Source organism: Rhincodon typus, chromosome 3 (genome assembly GCF_021869965.1).
Source record: "Rhincodon typus isolate 14 chromosome 3, sRhiTyp1.1, whole genome shotgun sequence".
Lineage (NCBI taxonomy): Eukaryota > Metazoa > Chordata > Chondrichthyes > Orectolobiformes > Rhincodontidae > Rhincodon > Rhincodon typus.
In genome coordinates, this window is record NC_063334.1 from 93,874,718 (window position 1) to 93,895,407 (window position 20,690).

At 39.4% G+C, this 20,690-nt stretch overlaps 1 protein-coding gene across 5 annotated transcripts in view; it reads right to left on the minus strand.

Moving 5' to 3' along the window:
* The window catches only part of LOC109931643 (zinc finger FYVE domain-containing protein 16-like), a 70,829-nt gene that overhangs the window by 15,617 nt on the left and 34,522 nt on the right, over nt 1-20,690 (minus strand). For 3 of the 5 annotated variants that reach the window (XM_048595170.1, XM_048595169.1, XM_048595172.1), the window contains 9 exons: nt 16,090-16,262; nt 15,647-15,896; nt 14,617-14,745; nt 12,586-12,741; nt 7,758-7,982; nt 6,354-6,436; nt 4,484-4,588; nt 4,186-4,336; nt 4,013-4,093 (listed from right to left, as the gene is read on the minus strand). In XM_048595170.1, the coding sequence (XP_048451127.1) occupies nt 4,013-4,093; nt 4,186-4,336; nt 4,484-4,588; nt 6,354-6,436; nt 7,758-7,982; nt 12,586-12,741; nt 14,617-14,745; nt 15,647-15,896; nt 16,090-16,262 (1,353 nt within the window). The remainder of the gene's footprint in view (nt 1-4,012; nt 4,094-4,185; nt 4,337-4,483; nt 4,589-6,353; nt 6,437-7,757; nt 7,983-12,585; nt 12,742-14,616; nt 14,746-15,646; nt 15,897-16,089; nt 16,263-20,690) is intronic. The other 2 variants (XM_048595174.1, XM_048595171.1) reach the window with 1 other exon arrangement.

Sequence of the window (20,690 nt, forward strand, 5' to 3'; positions counted from 1 at the left end):
CAGGTGGGACTTGAACCTAGGCCTCCTGGCTCACAGGTACCACAAGAACTCCACACTTTTGTAGAAAGAACATGGCAAGATAGCGTAAAATACAAGGTACAATTCAAAAGGGTGTGCAGCAATAGAGACCTGGCTATCTACGAATACAAATCATTAAAAGTGGCAGGTCAAAAACACATCGTCATTAATAAATCAAAGTTTCATTATACAGAAACTAGGAATAGGATGACATTCGGCCTTTTAGCCTCCTCCAGCATTCAACAAGATCACAGCTGATCCTTAAACTCAATGCCACATTCTCACTTTCTCCCCATAGTCTGTTCCCTTTAAAATTTAGAAATTTATAGAGAGTGATAGTCACAGTCATAGAGATGTACACCACGAAAATAGACCTGTCGGTCCAACTTGTCCACGCTGTTCTCTAGCTCATTCTTGAATCTATTCAGTGAATTGGTCTCCAAAGCTCTCCACAGTAGAGAATTTCACAGGTTCATCTCCTTTTGAGTGAAGAAATTTTTCCTCCTTTCAGTCCTGAATAGTCTATCTACTCCATATCCAAAGACTGTCCATCTCATTCTAGACTTCCCAATCAAGGAGGGCATCATCCTTCCATCTAGTATGTCCAACCATGTTAGAATTTTGTATGTTTCGATCAGATCCCCTCTCATTGTTCTAAACAATGTGAATACACACCCAGTTGAAGGAATCTCTCCACACTGGACAGTGCTGCATACAATACTCAAGGTGCAGTCTCACCAAGGCCCTGTATAACTGCAATAAGACATCCTTACTTCTGAACTCAAATTCTTTGCAATGTAGGCCAACATACCATTTGTCTTTCTAATTGCTTGCTGTCTCTACCCATCTACCTTCATTAAATGGTGTACAAGGACATCCAGATTCCTTTCTTACGTCCATGCTTCCCCATATATTACCATTTAAATAATACTCTTCCTTTTCACACAGAATTGTATCATGTCACATTTTACCAAGCTGTGCTGCATCAGTCAAGTGTTTGTCCAGTCACTCAACTTTTCTCAACCATCCTGAAGCCTCCTTGTGTCCTTTCCACAACTCTCAATCCCACCCAGTTTTGCATAATCAACAAACCTGGAAATGTTACACCTGATTCTCTCATCTGGGTCATTTATATATATCGTGCATAGCTGGGGCCCAAGCACCAACCTTCACCGTACCTCACTAGTCACTGCACACTACTTGGAAAAAAGGCTAATTTATTCCCACACTGTTTTCTATCTCTCAACCAATTCTTGATCTGTATTAATGTATAAAGATCTGTATTAATATATACCATGTGCTTTAACTTTATCCACTGATCTCTTATCAGGGACCTTATTAAAAGCCTTCTGAATATTCAAATACACTACATCTACTAATTCTTCCTTATCTATTCTACTAGTTATATCCTCAAAAGGCTCCAGTAAATGTGCTATGCATGATATGACTTCCATAAACCTATGCTGGCTTTGTCCAATCCAATTAATGCTTTCCAAATGTTCTGTTATCATGCCTTTTATATTAGACTCCAGCATTTTCCCCACTAACAATGATAGGCTAACTATTCTGAAATGCTGTGTTGTTTTCTCTTCCTCCATTTTTAAAAAAGTAGTGGTGTGACATTTGTCACCCTCTAATCTGTTGGAATTGCTCCAGAGTGTACAGAATTTTGGAAGATGACCAGTAATGTATCTAATATTTCCTGCGCCACTTCCTTTAGTAATCCGAGAATCAGATTATCAGGTTCTAGTGATTTTTCAGCCTTTAACCCCAACAATTGTCCCTAGCACCATTTTCTTACAAAGGTGATTTCCTTCAATTCGACTCTGTCACTAGCCCTTTGCTTTCCTAACGTTCTACAGGATTATATGCATTCTCTTCTGAGAAGACAGAACCAAAGAATATGCTCAATTTTTGTCATTTCTCTATTCCCCATTATAAATGCCTCCAGTTCTAACTGTAAGGGATCTACATTCATCTTTACTAACTTTTTGTCTTCATATATTTATAGAAGCTTTTATAGATAGTTTCTATATCCCTGTAAGTGAGCTCTCATACTTGATTCTACCACTTGATCAAATGTTTTTTTTCTTCTGCTCCATTCTAAAATACACCCAAAATCATTAGGCTTTGTTTTTTCTGGCAATTTTACATGCCTCTTCTTTGGATCTAACAATATCCCTAATTTATATTGTCAAGCCATGGTTGAGCCATCTTTCCTCTTATTTTTGCATTTGACAGGGATGAACATTTGTCATTAACCATACACACTTTCTTTAAATATGAACCATTGCCTATCCACTGTCAAAACCTTTAATAAAGGTTCCCAAATTGATCAGAGCCAATTACTGCCTCATACCCTCAGGTCGCTTTATTTAGTTTCAGGACCCTAGTTTTAGATTTGACTACTTTACTCTCCATCTTCATGGAGAATTGTATCATTTTATGGTCACTCTTCCCCAAAGGATCCCGCACAAAAAGATAGTTAATTAACCACGTCTCGTTGCACAGCACCCAGTCTACACTAGCTTGTTCTCTGGTTCATCCCTCACGCATTGATCTAAAAACCCATCATGTACACACTCCAGGAAATCCTTCCCACAATACCATGCAAGTTTGGTTTGTCTAATCTATATGCAAATTAAAATCATCCATGATCACAGTTGTACCCTTATTCTTACATCTGATTTCTTGTTTAATGCCTTTATTTAAATCTCTGCCATTTGTGGGCATACAGACAACACCAAACAATGCTTCATGCCCCTTAGTATTTCTTATCTCCACCCAAATAGATTCCACATCATGATTTTCTGAGCCAATATCATCAGGAATGTGATTTTTTCCTTTACAAATGATGCTATTCCCTTGCCTTACCCTTCTTTGATGTCCTTCCTAAAATAATTAATACCCTGGATGTTCAGTTCCTATCCTTGTTAATCCTGCAGCTAAGTCTCTGTAATCACAACTATATCGTAACCATTTATATCTCATTGTGCTGCTAATTCATTTACTTTAGTGCAACTGCTTCACACATCAAGACACAAAGTCTTTAGACTTCTTTTTTCATCCTTGTAAGTCATCTTATCTTTACTGCAGGAATGGAAACAGGCACTGAATGCAGGGGCAGACAAGTTATGCTGAACTTATATTGGACACTGGGCAGATCTCAGCCAACTACTGTGTACACTTTTGGGATGCCACATTTGAAGATGTGAATGAAGAGTGCAGAAGAGGTTTACAAGAATGGTTCCAGGGATAAGAAATAATCGGAGAAGTTGGGATTGTTTTCTTGCAGGAAAAAAAGGTTGACAGGCGATATGATAAACGTTTCAAAATCATGAGGCATCTAGATACAGTAGAAAGAGATAGGCTGTTCCTGTTTGTGAAAGGATCAACAACTAGAAGGCACAATTTGAAAGTGCTTTGCAAAAAAGAGTCAAACACAAATGGAAGAAAGATCTTCTTCACAAAGTGAGTAGCTCGGGTCTGGAACGCGGTGTTTTGAAGTGTGTTGGTGGCAAATTCAGTCGAGGCATATAAAAGGCCATTGGATGACAATTTAACTACAAATGATGCATGGAGTAATGGGGAAAAGACAGGTTGTTTGGATAAAATCAAACCACTCAGTGAGCCAATGCAGACATGATGGGCCAAATGGCTGCCTCCGGCACCATAACAATTTTGAGATATCATGATCAATCAAGTAGTTACGGCATACAAGATGGTCATGTACTCCTTCACATTTACTTGTTCTCTGCAAGAATAATCTAAAACTAATTGCATAACTATATCCTTTCTTAGCACTTTTGAAAAAAATGTCATTCTTCTCAATAAATGGTACAGACAAATGTTAGGTCATTCAAAATCCGATTGGACAGAAAGGATTAAACATACAAAGGCCGCGAGAAGCAACAATCCAAATAATTTCCTAACTGGACTTTGCTTACATCTTGAACTAGACACTAGCTTTCTATCAAACTGTGTACTTCCTTACCTTCCACTATGCTGGATTTAGCGATAAACCCTGATGTTGTTTTAAGAGCTCCATTAAACACCACAAAAGAGGCTCCTGTAACTACAGCACATTGAAAAACAAGTTACTTAACATTGATCTTCATAGTATTCCCCCAATTTCCACTAAAGCAGGAATGCAAAAATGCAAGCTACCTTTCCTGGACTTCCCAGCAATAGTGTTTGCCTGTGTTTGATGACTTTTATCATCATTCTGTATGCAGACCAGGTGGGAGTCAGCATCCAAACTAAAACATGCTCCCATGGTAATCACATGTTCATTGGAAGACGTCACTACCTTCATGACCTGCGAAACAGGAACAGGCAATCTTTGAAAGACAAGTTTTCTTGGCAAGGCATAAATTATTTCCAGCGCACAGACTAATCCACACAATTTTCTCCTCTACAAGTATGTACCACTCTGACAGAGTTCAGTTTGATTCTTATTACCTACCTCATTGTACCTTCGCTTAGGTATTTTAACAGTACTTTGTCCCATCTCAACAAGAAGTACTAATCCCTCGATTGTGGGCAGAGTATATTGGTAATTTCGAAGATCCTGCAAAGGAGTGTAAAATGTGAATATGAATGACAAAAATTCAGATAAGAAGCACTTACACAAAGTTTTGACCATAAATACTTAGCAATAAAATCAACAAAAAATTATCTTGAGACCAAGTTGCTTGATCAGCAGTACTTGGTTATGATACTCGACTGAGTAACCTAGAAGTTGAAATTCCATAATAATACGAAATTGGAAGTGATTTGGTCTGTACCAGTAAAATAACTACAAACACTTATTCAGTCAAGGTGCTCATGGAATATCTTTCATGGATGGAAATCTGTCACCTCTATCCCAGGGTGACGTAGAACTCTTCTCCCACAGTACATGATAGCCTCAATGTCCTTTGAAGTTCACAAGTCACTCAATTGTAAGAGAATGAATAAATTGGTAAAGCCCATCAACAGACAAGACAATGCACACAGGTCTGCTCAGGTGACTTTAAGGTATTTTAAATCAACTTATCCAAAATTTTATGACATACCATTGGAGTAGGTGGGACTCAAACCCAGGTCCCCTAGCTCAGACGTGTGGACAATGCCACTGCACCTCAGGTGACCTTAATAAGTCTTCCACGTTGACTGAACTGCATCATATTAATCAAGCAACAAACCAGCTGTTGTAGTCTCAAAATCATACCAACCAAGCACATGCCAGATTTGTTGTTGGTATGTCCCATTACATCAGGACAAGCCCATAAGAAACGAGATGAAGGCACAATACAACTGGATGAGATTGTCCTGAAATCTTTCAACATTTGTCCGTAATTCCTAACCTCAGATCAAAGCCAAATATTTTTCATCAAAACCCTTCATAATTCTGAACACCTCTATAAACTTTCCTCCTAACCTGATCTAATAACTTTACAACTAAAACTTACCAAGACTCAGCGCATTTCAGTAAATGTCTCCACTGTCCGTCCATTCTAATAACACATAACACTCTGAAGTTACTTATAATACTCAAAAGTACTGTGTATATCCTGATCAGTGTACTTGATAACATCCTCCTAATTATCTCGAAAGCAACATATACAATGCCGTCTAATCCTTGGAAGGGATGCACCATTAGTTAGGGAAACAAACAAACAGTCTTGAGGAACATTTATACAACAGAACTGCATGTCGGTTAAAAAGTTTCTTACCCAGGTTACTGCCCTTCCTTAAAATATCAAAATATCAGCAAAAATTGTCTTATGCAGCTTGTTTTGCAAATCCACAATCACAACATCCACTGCATTTCCTTTATCAAGATCCTAATTTCCTCAAAAACCACAATTAAATTTATTGGAAGGTCTGTCTGTTTACACATCCATCCCAACTACCATTATCTTTCTAAAGCAAATGTTCAATTTTATTCCAAGATGTTTTCCACAAATTTACCCATTACCACATTATGCTGGTGTGGTTCTGGAAAGGTAATAGATTTATACATCACTCTGCAATGTGATCATTCAAGAGTTATACTGGATTACTACATTACAATCTATAAAAATGCTGTAGAAATTGTGCTGTTTACTTCACATCTGTCAGGAGATTAACTTTCAAAGGCAAGTATATGAGCATTCCATTTCAGTTAATCCTCACAGTCTTGAGTGGGTCCATCCATTAGGGTTGATTTTGCACAATTTGCATTCTGAGAATGCAAAAAATCAGAAACAGGACTGATGCATTTTGCTTCATTTTATAAATGATTATGTACAAAAGTAAGGGAGGGAGTGGGGAGCAAGTACAGAAAATAAGATATAAAGCAAAACACTTACTGCTAGCAAATTCATGATGGTATGACCTGTTTCTCCAAAGAGTGCTTTACGGAATCGAACACTCCTTAAAGGACAAGGATAAACTATAAATGAAATATGCACCAATTAATAACAACTTTGTGGCAGAAACATTAGAATAATTATTGAAAATAATTATAGATAGGTCTATTATCTGTGCCATTGGTGTCAGATATCTGAAATTTGAAGTACAGTTTTGAATGCTTTTCATGAACTTCTGGCGACTTAAAGAAAACATAATCTCCTGATCAGTGTCGTAATGCAACATTTACACGCACATCATGACCAACACAAGATAGAACTATTACACATTACATATACTGATAAAGGACAATTAGTTAAAAGTGGAAGAAATTCTGTTCACTCCTGAAAATGGGCAATTTTTTTTTCCCCCCACAGGAGCCAAAGTCAGTCAGCCCATCAATCAGATCATAGCTCATCTAAAATGCTCAACACCACTTTCCTGCCTTTTCCCCCTAACCCTTCATTCCCTAACTGACTAAAAACATCTTTCTCAGCCTTGTATATACATAATGACCCAACCATCTGCTTTGAAGAATTCCACAAACTCACTATCATCTGAGAGATGAATTTCCTTCTCTTCTCTGTCTTAGCTGGATGACCCTTTAGTGAAATTATGCCCTTTGGTCCTAAATCCTCCCACCAGGGGAAACAACCTTTTGCTACCTAGCCTGTCAAACCTTTAAAGTATCTTGTATGTTTCAATAAGGTTCCTCTCATTTTTCTAAACTGCAATTAGTACAGGCCTAACTGATTTAACTTCTCCTCAAAAGAAAGATCCGTCTGTTGTCTGTTGGACTTAAAGAAGCAAACATGACAGCCAAATGAAGAAAGCAGGAGGGTGAGGAAGACAATAAAATTTAATAGAACAGATTTTAACTTGCAAATTTGCAGCTGGATTACAGAAGTTCATTTATATAACATGTTACAGAAACATTCCGACAATGATTATCATGTTAAAATAGTCACATTTATATTTTAAATTAACAGTGAGATATTATAATATTGATTACTGGCATTGCATATGACAGACAATGTAATAATGACCGGTCAAATTCACTAACACCACAAATCATCAACACAGTTTTCCCATGTTAACTGAAAGCCATATGTTTAGTTCCCTTCTTTAAATCAACTTTCTATTTTCTTTTTCCAATAAACTAAAATTCAAACCAAATCTTTCAGTCTTACCCAAGTTATAAACAAGTATAAGCAGAAAAAAGCACAACCTGAATCAATCTACAGAAAAAAAAATCAAAGGGACAGTGCACCACATTCACGAACTATCACTTCAAATAAGATCTAGCCACATTCATAGACACCAGAATTAGTTCTAATGTTATGTCCAAACACGTGAAAACTTACCATTGTATTCCGCACCCAACCTCAGCATGAGTCGAATAGGGAACACTTTTGCCCAAGGTACTTCCAGTTTCTGAATGAGGATTCCAAACAAAAATGGACTACTTGGAAGGAGTAAATCGGTCAGTGGCTGGAATGTGGGTGTGACAAATAAGAATCCTCCATGATCTTTACTGCCTAGAAAATTTTCGGTGAAGGTAATATTTCCTAAATTTCCAACAGTTTTTCCTGTTTGGCAAAAAGTGGAGTAAATAGCAAGATATGTTCACAGGAACAAAAGGTAAGCAATATTTAAAACAACCTGTATTTCTGCAGCTCATAGTTAGAAAATAATAGTCTCACAAGATGTTTTACAAAAGCAAAATATGACTGAACCACATGAACTATTAGGTCTGATGACCCAAAGCTTGATCAAAGAAGTGCTTGTTAAGGAGTTTTTCAAAGGACACAAGCAAAGTAATCAGGTAGACAAGTGTAGAGGGGAATTCCAGTTTGAGTTCTAGACCAAAGGTTCGGTCACCAAATAGTATGACGATTAAACTGGGAAACTTAAGAGGTCAAAATTAGATAAGTGTAAATATTTAAGCACTATGGGTTGGAGAAAGTTAGAGAGATTGGGGAGTGGGGGGAAGAAGGGTCAATGGAGGAATTTGAAAACAATCTTGAGAATTTTAAAATCAACATATTGCTAGAACAGGAGTCAATATCGGTCAGCAAATGCAGTGAGGGCAGAATGTGACTTGGGCAACAAGTTATGGATGGCCTCAAGTTTGTGGAAGGCAAAATGCAAGAGACGAGCCTGCAATGTTTTGGTATAGTCAGATCTAGAGGTAACCAAGGCACGCATGAGGATTTCAGCAGTAGATGAGCTGAGACAGGAGTGAATTTGGACAATGTGACTGAAATGGAAGTAGGTGTCCTTATTGATGATGTAAATGAGAGTTTGGAAGGTTTTCGCAGACTCCCATACAAGAAGAAAGTTGTAAACATACTGGTGCAGTCTCAAACTGTAGCAGGGAGAGATGGTGTCAGCAGCTTGGACCCAAACTTCGAGGAGACATCGAGTAAAAATGGCTTCACTCTTTCCAATACCTAGAGGAAACTTCTGTTCATCCGGTATTACATGCTAGATAAACAGTCTGTTAAGGGAGTAACAGTGGAGAAACCGAAAGAGGTGGTTTATGGTTGTTAAATGATGTCGCTGAATGGCAGCATGCAGTAGCAGTTGTCTATAAATAGATAAGAATGAAATCAAATGCAAGCAGTTTCAACCAGCTGGATAACAGGGGTTAGCTCTTGTGGCACAGTGGTGGTGTCCCTACCCCTGAACTGGAACACCCAGGTTCAAGTCCCACATGCTCCAGGGATGTGTTGTAACATCTCTGAACTGGTTGACTAGAAAAAAGATACGTTAAAGGGATGCTCCTGAGGGCAAAATTCATCATTTAGGGTCCTCTGTTGTACACTGCTAGTGGTCCTACTCTCTGGACTGAGACACTCAGGTTCAAGTCCCACCTGCTTCAGAGGTGTGTGCTAACATCTCTGAACAGGCTGATTAGCAAAATAGGTTAAATTAAAATTTAACTGGAGTTAAGGTGCTTAAGGACGATGGTATGGTCAACTGTGTCAAAGTCTCCAGACAGGTCAAGAAGGCTTAGTGGGGATAGCTACCTTTGTCACAATTAGATTGTATGTCAATTTGAAGTTTAGATAAGAATGCAGTTTGGAGCCAGGGCAGAAATCTGCTTGGAGAGAAAAGACAGTGGGTCTTAAACCAACAAAAAAAATCCTAACCTCTCCTTGAATCTTTCTATCAATTACCTCAAATCTATGCTTTCTTTTTTTACATCCGACAAAATTAAACAGATCACCCTTATTTACTCTACCGAGGTTCCTCAATCTTATACACCCCAATTAATTCACCCCTCAAATTACTATGCAGAGGACCCCATCCGACCCGAACTTTCCTCCAAAGTTGAATTTTCAACTCCTGACAAAGTCTATCTAATTCTCCTCCACATTCTTCCCTGTGAAATGATAGCATTCTTGTAATGTGCTGACCAGAATTCCATACAGCACTCAACCTATGGTCCAACAAGTGTTCCGTTCAGTTTCTGTATAACAATGCTGTTCTTATAATCTTTGCCTCGGTTAACACAGGAAACATGTCATATGCCTTCTTAATAAACCTATCTGCCACCGTTAATGATTGGAGACATTCATTCCAAGCTCACTCTGTTCCTCCACATGACTCAATATCAACATTCTCTCTAAGCTGGCCAGGTGCACAGCTGCTCAAGGGTTCTGCGCTTACTATGGCATTGACTTCTGCTTTCGGAGGTCAATGTTGCACATGGACTTCAGAATCCAGATACCGAAACAAAAAAGAATGAGGGGGAATACTGTGCAGTACCCTCCCCACACGTTCTAGTTCCTTGTCTTGCTGCAACTCCCAAAATGCATGCACTCATTTTTCTGGATTAGTCCCATTTATATTTTTTTGTTTAATTAACAAGATCACTGATATCTTCTTTAAGTTCTTCCACCTCACTGTCACCCTCACAGCCATTTTATGTATCATCTGAAAATATTTTTGTCATATTTTCTGCATTTGAGTTTGTGGGAGTCAGTTAGCTGGGTGGATGGTGTACGATGCAGATTGATGCCAGTTCCCATACTGGCTGAAGTTACTATGAAGTCCCACCTCTGACCCTGGCTGGAGGAATGGTGTCTGACCCTCAGGTTAAAGCACCACCATCACCTTTCTCCAATGAGAGAGCAGCCTTACAGTCCTCTTCGACTATGGCAACCTTATCTTTACCTTACCTTTGAGTTTGAATCGTTGATATAACTTATTATTGGATGTGAGGGCAGTGGAGTCAGCAGGAAGGAATTTAAGGACTTAGCGGGAGAAGAGAATCTAGGACTTATCCTTACATTTCAGAATGTTCCTAGAATAGTTAGCAATTTAGCATGGATAGCTAAACCAGTTATCTGCCATGTCTTTTCAAATCTTGTATTTAAAGAAATAGATGATAGCCAAATCAAGAGAACAAACAGGGTGAGGGGGAAGACAAAATATGATTGAAAAGAAGGGATAGTAGGAACTGCAGATGCTGGAGAATCTGAGATAACAAGGTGTAGAGCTGGATGAACACAGCAGGCCAAGCAGCATCAGAGGAGCAGGAAAGCTGCTCCATCTCTGATACCCCTCTCTCTTTCCTGGACCTCTGTTTCCATCTCTGGCAACCACCTGGAAACCGATATCCATTTCAAGCCCACCGACTCCCACAGCTACCTAGAATACACCTCCTCCCACCCACCTTCCTGCAAAAATGCCATTCCCTATTCCCAATTCCTTCGCCTCCGCCACATCTGCTCCCAGGGTGAGGCATTCCGCTCCCAAACATCTCAGATGTCCTCTTTTTTCAAGGACCGCAACTTCCCCCCGCTCAGTGGTCGACAACACCCTCGACTGTATCTCCCGCAACTCATCCCTCACACCCCCTCCCCGCAATAACAACCAAAACAGAATCCCCCTCGTCCTCACGTACCACCCCACCAACCTCCGGATCCAAAGTATCATCCTCCGACATTTCTGCCATCTGCAATCCGACACCACCTTTATCTGCTTTCCTGAGGAACCACTCTCTCCGGGAATCCCTTGTCCGCTCCACACTCCCCTCCAGCCCCACCACACCCGGCACTTTTCCCTGCAACTGCAGGAAGTGCTACACCTGCCCCTACACTGCCGTGCTCACCCACATCCCAGGCCCCAAGAAGACTTTCCACATCAAGCAGATGTTCACCTGCACATCTGCTAATGTGGTATACTGTATCCACTGTTCCCGTTGTGGCTTCCTCTACATCGGGGAAACCAAGTGGAGGCTTGGGGACCACTTTGCAGAACACCTACGCTCGATTCGCACTAAACAACTGCACCTCCCAGTCGTGAACCATTTCAACTCCCCCTCCCATTCCTCAGATGACATGTCCATCCTGGTTCTGCTGCAGTGCCACAATGATGTCACCCGAAGGTTGCAGGAACAGCACCTCATATTCCGCTTGGGAACCCTGCAGCCCAATGGTATCAATGTGGATTTCACAAGCTTCAAAATCTCCCCTCCACCGACCGCATCCCAAAACCAGTCCAGCTCGTCCCCGCCTCCCTAACCTGTCCTTCCTCCCACCTATCCCCTCCTCCCACCTCAAGCCCCACCCCCATCTCCTACCTACTAGCTTCATCCCGCTGCCTTGATCTGTCCATCCTCCCTGGATGGACCTATCCCCTCCCTAACTCCCCACCTACACTCACTTTTACTGGCTCCATCCCTGCCTCTCTGACCGGTCTGTCTCCTCTCCACCTATCTTCTCCTCTATCCATCTTCTATCCGCCTCCCCCTCTCTCCCTATTTATTTCAGAATCCCTTTCCCCTTCCCCATTTCTGAAGAAGGGTCTAGACCTGAAACGTCAGCTTTCCTGCTCCTCTGATGCTGCTTGGCCTGCTGTGTTCATCCAGCTCTACACCTTGTTATCCACGATTGAAAAGAACACGTTTCTTCAAAAGATTTTAACCTGCAACTTTGGGCAGAGTACAATGGTTCATTTACAATGAATTGAATATCTGTATTCCTTGAACTAAACTTCTCAATTTAACTTGTCCACACTTTGCAATGCAATTTCAATAATAATGACATTTTACAAATTAGCTAGAAACATCACTTGTAAAATCCAACAACTAGATTGAAAAAGACATCAGTTTTATACATTGTAGTTTGATGCAAGAATTTATGTTATGATTAATTGCATAATGGGGCATTGCAGGCATACCTTTAGTTGCATCCTGATAAAGTGCAATAAAAACGTTAAAGATGTCTTTGGGAATTGTATTTTCATTAGGCATACGAAACAACAGAATGACAACTTCTGCCTGGCCCAAACCATGTAATCCATTGGATACAAAGCACCAGCATTTATTTGCAGCATCTAGAAATCAGAGATGAGAAAGAAAAACGTAAATGTTTCTGAAAACAGTGTTATCAATCAACTAGTATTCCAGTTTTGGTAAACAAATATGAATATATTACCAATGAAGCAACGTTAAGCCTTAGAAAAATTATTGATGTTGAAAAATCATTACTAAAGAATCTCACTAAGCTACCACATCGATGTCAGACAGAAGCACTGGGAGAAAACTGAGGCAAAGCAAACTATGTCACAGTAGCAGGAAGTGACTAGTGATTACTAGTAATTTTGTTAGTTCCATTGTGAATCAATGATCTGAAATAAAGTAGATATAAATTAAACAAGTTAATTGACAGCAAAACGGAAAAAGAAAATGCAAACAATCAAAAGATGAATAATTAGGGATGCAAAGTACTGTTGATTTATTTCTTATAAAAAATATTGAGGTGTAGACAATGCTGGCATCATGGTAATGTGCAGTTGTAAACAATTATGTGGGCACAAGGGAAGAGGGGCTGGATTTGGGCAGAGATTAATTCATGTGGTCATCTGCAGTGTCAAGAGATAGCAAGATGAGGGCTGTGGCCATGCCCATGGGTAAGATAGATAAGGGGAAGACATTTAGGGAGTACTGAGGGACAGACATTTCAGTGCAATTTGCTCGTTCGAAAAATCACCACCACTCCAGGCTGTTTAGAATATATGCCCCATTCCTGGACTTGATATTTTATATACGTCTACAGAAAAGGAGACTGAAGTTACAAGAAAAGCAATTGTTACATGCAGAAGCCGAGGAAAGCAACGTGGGAAGATATCTTGGGAGAACTTTGAAACACGGCTCAACTAATTTGCAAGGATCAGCAAAAATGTGATAATGTGATAAAATGCTCAAAGGAGTCATTCAATGGATTACAAATCCACCTCAGTCTTGTATACACTTAACAACCCAAGTCCTCTGGAGTAAACAATTCGCGATATTGACTGCCCCAAAAGAAATTTCTTCTCACCTCTGTCCTAACTGGGTGATCTTTCAGTCTGATTATGCCCTTTGGTCCAAGACACTTCCACAAGGGCAATCAATCGTTCAGCATTCAACCCGTCAAACCCCTAAGAGTTTTTTTATTTCACTAAGGTCATCTTTCAATTCTCTAAATGCAAATGAATTAGGTCTCAAATTACTCAGCTTCTCTTCATATGACAATCCCTTCATACCCAGGATCAATGTGGTGAACCTACTCTGGACTGCCTACAAATGTCAATGTATCTTTTATTACATAAGGGAATCTAAACTGTTCACAGTATTCCAGTTTGGTCTAACCAATGCCTTGCATAGTTATAGCAAGATTTCCTATTTTTATTCTCCATTCCTTTTGAAATAAAGACTGATATTCTATTTGTCTTTTGAATTACCCACTGAACTTGTATTTATGGACAAGGCTTCCCACATCCCTCTGAAAAATAATCCCTCACACATTATATTCCATCTGCCAAGCTTTTACCCACTCACTTAGCCTGTCTCCATCCCTCTGCATGGTGTCATCCTCATTACTTGCCTTCATACCCATTTTTGCATTATCTGCGAACTCAGCCAAATTAAATCACTTTCCTCATCCAAGTAATTAATAACTTGTAAAAATAATTGTGGCCCTAACACTGATCCCTGTGGCACTCTGCTAGTTATAGACTGCCATCCCATAAATACCCTTCTTATCCCAACACAGTCTTCCATTAGTTAGCCAATCTATTCAGGCAATGAAGCACCTGAGAATGGAGAAATAAAAGATGGCATGAGGAAAAGATGCCCGAGGGGGGTGGGTTTACAAAAACAAACTAATAGCTTAGGATTCAGACACCTCTACTCAACATACAGCTTTCTAAAATGGAGTGCGTACTTACAGTTCACAAGTTTCACATTTACTAGAAGATTGGCATTTAACACAAACGTCAAGGGATTTGACCCTCCGTCCTCCAGTAGCAGCATTGCCTGGTTCTGAGATGGATGCTCCTCCACCACCACTGGGCATCCTCAGCAAGTAGAAAGTTAAAAAATTAAAATGGAATGAAGATGACCCTTTGTCCACTTGATTACATCCTTCTGGAATACAGTCTTCCAATGTAAAGCTTTAGCGTTCACAAATTCAGAGAAAGTAGAAATCTGCTACAACATACATCTCAACCCAAGTACAAACTAACACTGAAAAATATTCAATATTATTCACATATTTCAGTCTAGATTGTGACCCAAAGTTTTCCTCACAATCTTCTGACCCAGAGATGATTTCGATCAGCTAAGCTAAGCAGACAATCAAGTTTAGTTTTACCACATTCAAGACAAAATCCTCAAGTTTAGCACAATGTCTGCAATGTTGTGTTATTAAAAAGTCACATGACAGCTACAACCGAAATAAAATATTAACAACTTCACAATGTGACAATTTGCAGTGGTTGTGGCAAATTATTTATCTGAATATCAAAAATGAAGACTTCTCAAAATATCAGAGGATGAGGCCCAGGTCAAATTCAAACTGACTGCTATTTTTTGCTTTATTTAGATAATTTCTCAAATCAAGTACAATAATTTAAAGTTGAATTCTGTATCAAATTTTAAAATTCAAAAAATCATTTTGATTTATATGGCAAACTCAGACTTGACCAAAGACCAGTCAATAAGTTAACTGGCTACTTACTTCATTACAATTTGTCTGAGCTTGCTGTACACACGACTACCACAACCACCTCCATGTCAGTACCTGACCCTTCATTATTGATAAAGCACATTTGGATCTTTAAGAGATGTGACAGGCAAGGTTTTTTTAAAAGCTGTCATTTTACAGAGAGGTAAATACAAGTACATACAATTTTCATATCATTTTAAATATGTACAACAAAACTTGATTAAAAACTTTGAAATATCAGTATGAAATACCTTTATCTTCTGTTGCCACAATAAGGGGAGGGAGATCATGCGCATTATCTGGAACGAGGCTAATGACTTTTGCAACAGACTTTCCAATAGTTGCCAATGCTCTATAGTTTGCTCGATAAGTATCGTTAGGTGTGATATCATCTTCAAGACTTGCTAAAACAGTTCCTGTTGAAGGTGGATCAGTCCTCAAGGCATCAACTTGACTTATAGCTTCAGAATGTAGATTATCTCCTGCTTTACAAGATGAAGGCTACAAAGTGGAGAAAGGACTTAAAGTAACTGAAGATTTTTAAAACATTTTAAAATCCCGTTATATAAATGCTTGTTTGAATGTTTTATCTGAAAGTGAGAGGAAAATACAAATTAGCCATGCTTTAAATCAAGAGGTTTCTGCCACTAAACAGCTGAATTTGCTGCAGACTAGGAATTAATTTGGTATTTACCAACACTACTTTTGATTCTTGTGTGACATGACTTGTTTGGTACACATCATCTGGCATTCGCTTGCCTACACCAACTGTTGAATTTCCTGTCATTGTTGTTGTGTCTGCCACTTCTCCATTTGGCAAGATACCATCTGCAAACCAGACCCTTCTGTGTTCTCGAGAACAGATGCCTGTGTAAGAAACAGTGTCCTTTAAAATTAATACATCAATAAAATCACAAACATGTCAAGAAAACTCCACTAATTCTATTTTCTTCCACATCACAATTTAAAGAGTTGAAAATTTTAATGCAAGAAACATGCTTTCAAATATCTTAGCATAAGGAATGATTCCAAACTTAGTATAAAGATACATATGTCTTATTCTCAACTCTAAAGTCAGGAAAGACATTCACATACACATTGACACAAACAACTTCAACAACAATTTATGGATCAAAGAGTACTAGTATGTACCAATAATTTATTTATTGCCAATTAAGTTATGGTGATTTGTGTCTGAATAGTGGTTTCGCCACTAAGTATTTTGCGGAATTCTGGTCATGATCTTATAGAAAGGATCCAGAGATAGAGATGAATTCAATGTTCACACACAAGATAATTCAAAGATTTCCTAACTGGTCTACCAGGTGAAAACCTATACACTTAATAGTAATGTAGCGAGTATGTAGTACTAAGCGACACAGAAATTTAATTCCCAATCTGCACTGTTTTGCTCTGTAGTTCTGAAGCAATAGTCGGACTCAAAACGTTAACTTTGGTTCTCTCTCTACAGATGCTGAGCTTCTCCAGCATTTTACGTTTTTATTTCAGATTTCCAGTGTCCACAATATTTTCCTTTGTTCCAGTTGGGGGTTCAATGTCTTTGGGTATGGATAAAAGGAACAGGCAAGTTAGGGCTCACAGAATCCCTACTGTCCATATCAACCCTCTGAACAGCATCCCAACGAAACACACCCCCCCTACCCAATTCACAAAACCCTGCATTTCCCACAGCTAACCGACCTAACCGACATAACCCTGGACACGACGGGGCTATTTTAGCATGGCCAATTCACCTAACCAGCTCATCATTATGGGAGGAAACCGGAGCACCTGGAGGAAACCCATGCAAACACGGGGAGAACGTGCAAACTCCACATAGAGAGCAGCCAGAGGGTGGGATCAATCCCAGGTCCCTGGCGCAGAGGCTAACCTGTGCTAACCAGGGTGTGCTGACCACTTAGCCACCGTGCTGCCTGTTCTTCTGATCTGTGCTCAGTGGCCCTCAAAATGCACATGTAGATATCATGGGAAGATAAATCCTCAACTGACTCAAAGACAACAAAAGACAATTCAATTGTGATATTATCCATCACTTGCCTGTGTCTCATGGATGTTGTAACAGAAGCGTGGAAGTGATGCTTCAACTGTATATTCAATTATGCACTCAAACTCAGGCCAGTTACACTGGCCTAGGAAGAGACTGGCTAGAATTAAACTATGATTAAAAGAGCTAAATTAAAGGCCAGTGGTATAAAAATAATCTATATTTGCATCAATTTATAAGTCCTGGGGAGGGCTCCTGTGATGCAATGATAGTGTCTACCTCTGGGCCAGAGGACCAAGTTCAAATCCTGCCATCTCCAGGAGTGCATCACAACACATCTGAACAGGTTTATTTAAAAATACAAGCTTGTGGGGATGCACTAATCAAATAATAAAACCTCTTGGAGATACTGTGTTTCCATTTAATTTAGCTTAAAATAGATCATCTAAATACAGTCAAACTAAATCAGTACAATTGAAAGCTAATGAACTAATCAGATAAATAAGGTTAGACTGACATTGGCAGGTGGGAGCTCATGGAGTGTATTTATGATCCTGTACAGCTATAAATGCAAACATTTTCTGCAACTAATGGAATGTCTACCACTGTTGTTGTTGAGCTGGAATCGGAGCTGTAGGCACGTTGGGGCATTAGGGAGTGGGACAGTTACCTGAACATTTTCAGGAGGCAGTCTGTCATATATGTAGGAGGAAGAAACAAAAAATATTTCTTCAATTATATTGCAAAGTTTGACAAAGATCAGAAGCTGATAAAAAGTTGTCCATTTTTGAAAACAAAAATCCTTATCTCAACACTTTACACATGATTACTTTCAAGTTTGCTTACAAACAGAAATATGAATTCTGTCACTTCAGTGCAGTACTGAGGAATTTGGAGGTACTGAATTTTATAAGAATGGAGGTTCTATCTGCCCTATCATGAGGGCATTAAAGATGAAGTAACAGTCCTTCCAAAGGGAGCAAGGGAAGTTATATTTTGGTGTCATGGCCAGTGTTTCTCCCTCAATCAATAACACAAAACAGAGTTTTATTTATCATTGTTGCATTGTTGTTCATCTGTATACAAATTGTCAGCTGCATTTCTCAGGTTAAAACAGTCCTCATCAACTTTCATGTACTTTGGGAGGTCCTGATGTCACAAAAGACCTGAAATACAGTGCTTTATCTATGGAGTACAAATTAATAATGCTCATGTACAAGTGCAGCAGCCAATATGCTCACAGCAAGATTCCACAATTAACAATGAATTTTTTGGTGGTGAAAGAACGAACCGCTGGTCAGGATATCACAAACTGCCTCCACCAGTTCAAATAATGCACCAGGATTTTGATTGTTCACTCCAAAAGGGAGCTCATTCAACAGTCATTGGTTTAATGTTTCATTTAGATCATCACACTTTACAATGCAGTAGTTCCTCAGCAATTCATTGTCAATTTATATCATCCACTCATGTTTACTTTAATTCTGGCCTCATTTATCACTGACAAGACATTCAATAAGAGCATCAATATAGCCAAATAACATGTGCTTTGGAAGGAGGTACAATGCCAATAGATAAAGGACCAAAATCAACAATATCAGAACACAGCTCTTGAAAGAGAAGTTAAGAAAAATCATAAACTGATAAAATTCAGAATGTTGATTGGACTCTGTTGAAAACGGCCACTTTATTCAAAAGAAAGTATTTACACTAGCACCTTCTCAAGGACAAAGAGGGATGAGAAATAAACACTTGTCCAGCCAGAGATGTTTATATCCCAGGAATGAATTTTCAAAACAAAAATTCCTTGTTCAACGTTAGTCTGTTCTAAAATGGTACTCCATACTCAAAGATGAACAGTTAATTTTAAAAATAATTTTAGAAGTTAGATTAAATTTAAATTCTAACGCTGATTAGTAACTGAAGCCTAGTATAGGGGATGTAGTTTTCTGAAAGTATTTGAGTATACTTTCAAAAAACATCTGATATCTTATGTTCTTATTTTTACAATACGCTACTGAGTGAACTAGGCATTTTAATTTGCAAGAAATTAAGTCACAAGATTGAACAAAGTCATTCATAAGAAGCAACTCAATAAATGTAGACATAACAAGGTGTAGAGCTGGATGAACACAGCAGGCCAAGCAGCATCAGAGGAGCAGGAAGGCTGACGTTTCGGGCCTCATCCTGCCTCCTTGACCTGTCAGTCCTCCCTGGACTGACCTATCCCCTCCCTAACTCCCCACCTAACCTCACCTTTACTGGCTCCAACCCCACCTCCTTGACCTGTCGGTCTCCTCTCCACCTATCTTCTCCTTGATCCATCTTCTATCCGCCTCCCCCTCTCTCCCTATTTATTTCAGAATCCCCTTCCCCCATTTCTGAAGAAGCGTCTAGACCCAAAACTTTTCTGCTCCTCTGATGCTGCTTGGCCTGCTGTGTTCACCCAGCTCTACACGTTGTTGTCTTAGATTCTCCAGCATTGGCAGTTCCTACTATCACCATTAGATAAATATTACTTTAAAAATTAGAGTGCAATAATGCGGGTACACAAGTTATAAAAGGGGACATCACATGGATATGACAGAAATTCAATTTAATAAAAATAATTTACAAACTTCCAACTATTTCATTAATGTCCTTTAGTGGAAAAAAAACCTGGCACTCATACATAGTGTGATCTGCCCGTGACTCCAGTGCTACATAAGACAAAGGGCTCTCCATTACTCTCTCAGGATTTCTCGTTACCCAGAAAACTGAATTGGACAGCCATATACATGCTGTGATTAGAGTCGTGGGGCAGCGACCAGGAATTCTGCAGTAACTCACCTCTTGCCTCTGTTATGCTTGTTGCCTGTCCAGCATCCAGTAGGCACACATCAGCAGTGTGATGGAATACTCCACACTTGCCTGGATGGTGCAGCTCCAACAATGCTCAGGAAGATAACACCATACATGACAACCCAGCCAGCCTGATTGTCATCACATCCACTACCTTGAATAAGCACTGTTTCCACCACTGACAGTGACAGTAATGTATACCATCTACAAGATGCCTTGCGGCAACTCACCAAATCTCCTTTAATTGCATTTTTCAAACCCACACCGCTACCATCTAGAAGGACAAGGACAGCAGATACTTGAGAACAGCGCTACCTGCAAGATCCCCTCCAAGCCACACATTATCCAGACTTGGAAATATATTGCCGTTCCTTCAATGTCACTGGTTTGAAGTCCTAGAACTTCTTCTCTCATAGACCCTACAGATGCTTCTACACCCCAGTTTCAAG